Genomic DNA, 3,728 nt, shown 5'->3' with positions numbered 1-3,728 from the left:
CCATGATGTTCCCACCTATAAAACGATATACATACAAGTAACATTATATGGTCTGAGCAAATTTTAATTATATATTTAGTAATAGATTTTTAAAATATGTGTAACAACAATCAGGAAAAAAAGAAGCCATATACCATGATTCTAAGAGAGAGTGGGGATGGGAAGGAGAATAAATGAGTGGGCTTTAAGAAAGGAAATAGAAAGTGTAAAATAGTGTTATTGTATTTTAAGTTCAAAAAACAAAAAGTTAAGTAAAAAGAGGAAATATATCCATGAATCATTAATTTTCTCAGTATTTGTGTGAAACGGGAATATTCAAAAGATTCTGTATTTAATATTTGAAGCGTAAGAAAATATAAACACTAAGCAAAAGTGCAAGGTACTGTAATTAGCTCAGACAAGAACTGGGTAGTTAATTTGTTTTACCCTCCAAACCGATCTTTATACTGTTCCTTAACTTCTACTTTTAATTCTTTCAAAAGAGTTAAACACATGGAACCAAAAAACCAAACCAGTGCATCTGAATTCATCCTCTTGGGACTTTCAGAAAAGCCAGATCATGATCCTGTCCTCTTTTCTCTGTTCCTCTGCATGTACATGATCACAGTTGTGGGAAACTTGTTGATCATCCTTGCCATCAGCTTTGACTCTCACCTCCATACTCCTATGTATTTCTTCCTGGCAAATCTCTCCTTGGTTGATTTCTGTCTGGCTACCAACACTGTCCCCAAGATGCTTGTGAATATTCAAACCAGGAACAAATCTATCTCTTATCCTTGTTGTCTGACCCAGATGTACTTTTTCCATTTTTTTGGCATCATGGACAGTGTCTTAATAGCTGTGATGGCTTACGACCGGTTTGTGGCCATTTGTCACCCATTACATTATTCTACTATCATGAGTCCACGGCTCTGTGGGCTGCTGGTTGGTGTCCCATGGGTGTATTCCTGTTTCATCTCCCTCACTCACATCCTCCTCATGGCCCGTCTGGTATTCTGTGGCAAAAATGAGCTCCCCCACTACTTCTGTGACCTCACCCCACTGCTCCGACTTTCCTGCACAGACACAACAGTAAACAAGATCTTTGTGCTCATTGTGGCAGGAATGGTGATAGCCACACCTTTTGTCTGCATCCTGGCCTCCTATGCTCGAATCATCGTGGCAATCATGAAGGTCCCCTCTGCAGGTGGCAGAAAGAAAGCCTTTTCTACCTGTAGCTCCCACCTCTCTGTAGTAGCCCTTTTCTATGGTACCACTATTGGAGTCTACCTGTGTCCCTCCTCTGTCCGCACAGCTGTGAAAGAGAAGGCTTCTGCAGTAATGTACACAGCAGTCACCCCCATGCTGAACCCCTTTATCTATAGCTTGAGGAACAGAGACCTGAAGGGAGCCCTAAAGAAGATCATTAACCGAAAGATCAGCACATCATCCTGATCATCAATCAGAATGTTGTGGAATTTCAAGGCAGCAGAATCTAAAGATCTGAGTTCTTCAATTAAGTTGGAATTTATTGCAATGAAAGAATAACTAATTCAAATTCTGAGTTACAGAAACCCAAGTGGCAATTTCTATGTGGCCTTTTAACCATTGTCCCATTCCAGTTCGTTTTTGTTTGTTTGCTTGTTTGTTGGGGTTTCTTTATTTGTTTCGTTTTGTTTTGTTTTTTGTCACTTTGGCAGAGCCTGGGATTACATGGGAATAGGAGAAATCTCAGCTGGAAAACTGCCTGGTTCCAATTGGTCTTGGGGCTTGTTATGGAGAATTAACTTAATTAGTGATTGATGTAAGAAAGCCAGCCCATGTTGCTTGGTACCATCCATAAGCCTATGATCCTGGGCTGTGTGAAGAAGCCGGGTAAACACTATAAAAATGAGGCTTCCAGCAAGCCAACAGGGTCCTCTATTGTTGTTGCTTCAAGTTTGTGCTGGGCTTCTTCCCTGGTGTTCTTTCAAGATTAACAAATTAGATTTTTTTCTCCAGTAAATGTGTTTTTTCAAAGTGTTTTCTCACAGCAAGAGAAAAGGTAATTAGAAGATTCTCCAAATATGGCACCTGGTAAATTATTCTAACTATGTCTCACATTGTCCTCACAGAAAAATAAGACTACCATTATAGTTTGGATTTTTCCTACATCAATATCCTTTTAACAAATAGAAAATGCAATCATGTGTTGCTTAACAATAATATGAGAAATTTATCATCTGATGATTTTAACATTGTAGAAATGTTGTATTGTATTTACATAAACTTAGTATAAGTACATAACTCAATTCAATGTTTTTATTAATTATATTTGTTTTAGATAGTCTCATACATTTTCACATCATATACCAACAATTCTTATCTCCCACCTTCCTACCACTCCTGAGAAAGCCCTGATCCTCTACACAGATCTGTCTTACACATTCATATATAGCCATTTTTCTGTAACTCAAGGCCATCTATATGCCTATTGGATCAGAGCTATCTGTTGATGCCTGATGGGTTGAACAGCAGGTACACAAATGAAAACAAGTGTTCCCTCTCTCTCTCAGAGATTATCAATAGCCAGTGATTCTAAGACAAAAGGTTGCACATACTAAGTCCCTCTCCATTGAGTTATTATTAATAAGGTTATTCTTGTGTGTATATTCAGTGAATATAACTACAATCAGTATGAGTTAATAATAGTAATAGTTATATCTAGTCCATAGAATGATTGTTCATAGATACACTCCTTATCCTCCAAATCTTACATACTTGCCACCACCTCTCTTCTGCAATGTTCCCTCAGCTTACATAAACGTCTTATTTAATGTTAAGCATACAAACTTTCCTAATTTTTCCATCTTGGACTGCTTACAGTAATAACCCCATGAATCTCTTCATTCACTGCCATTATTTTAGGAAGACTCTTCTCTCACCAAAGATGGGAGCAGACTTTGTCTATAATGTATAAGCGTAGGTATATTTGTATAAGAAGGTATATTTGTCAATTTCTCAACATAGCATCTTGATCATTTAGAGGGGTCTGAAGATGTAGTTCAATAAGTTGCATGCTTGATTACTATGCACCATGCCTTGGGCTGTATTTCCAACGTGGTATGACATGGATAGACAGAGATAGACATGAATAATAAAACATATCATTACATTATAAACATTCTTTATATCATAGTAAAACAAAAAGAGAGAGAGAGTAGTCCTTTAAACAGAAATAAGGACAGGGGAAGTGGGATTTGGTAAATAAAGCATTCACTGCACAAGCATAAGGACCAGTATTTGGACTCCTCAAAACTGAAATGGCAACACCCATCTGTACTCCCAGTATATCTACAACAATATGGGAGCTGGAGACAAAAGTAACTCCACTAGCTCACTAGGCAGCCAGCCTGTGATACGCAGCAATTTAAAAACAAGGGACCCTGTCTTAAACAAGGTGTGAAATGATGACCAACATTCTGTTCTCACATGCTTACTGTGCATACATGTACCCTTACTCACACATAGATATTTATATATGCACACACATGTACACACACATATACATCATCATCATCACTATCACTATCACCATCATACACATACACACATCAAAGGAGAAATATAAAATAGCAATAAAAAGAATAAATATAGAAACCAATAACATGAACATTTATTAAGATTGCCAATATTCTGTACTGAGTGCAATGTACTGTTGTATAGCATTTTCCTCTTGAGTTCACTAAGATAATACTATCTTGTCCTAA

At 37.4% G+C, this 3,728-nt stretch overlaps 1 protein-coding gene across 1 annotated transcript; it reads left to right on the top strand.

Moving 5' to 3' along the window:
• Positions 1-422: 422 nt before the first annotated feature.
• LOC110328463 (olfactory receptor 24) lies at positions 423-1,464 on the top strand. Its single transcript, XM_021207852.1, has one exon. The coding sequence runs from the start codon at positions 493-495 to the stop codon at positions 1,432-1,434; it is 942 nt and encodes a 313-aa protein (XP_021063511.1). The 5' UTR covers positions 423-492; the 3' UTR covers positions 1,435-1,464.
• The last annotated feature ends 2,264 nt before the right edge of the window (positions 1,465-3,728 follow it).

The sequence above is a fragment of the Mus pahari genome, chromosome 10 (assembly GCF_900095145.1).
Source record: "Mus pahari chromosome 10, PAHARI_EIJ_v1.1, whole genome shotgun sequence".
In the NCBI taxonomy this organism is placed as follows: domain Eukaryota; kingdom Metazoa; phylum Chordata; class Mammalia; order Rodentia; family Muridae; genus Mus; species Mus pahari.
This window is presented reverse-complemented; position numbering and strand designations above follow the sequence as displayed.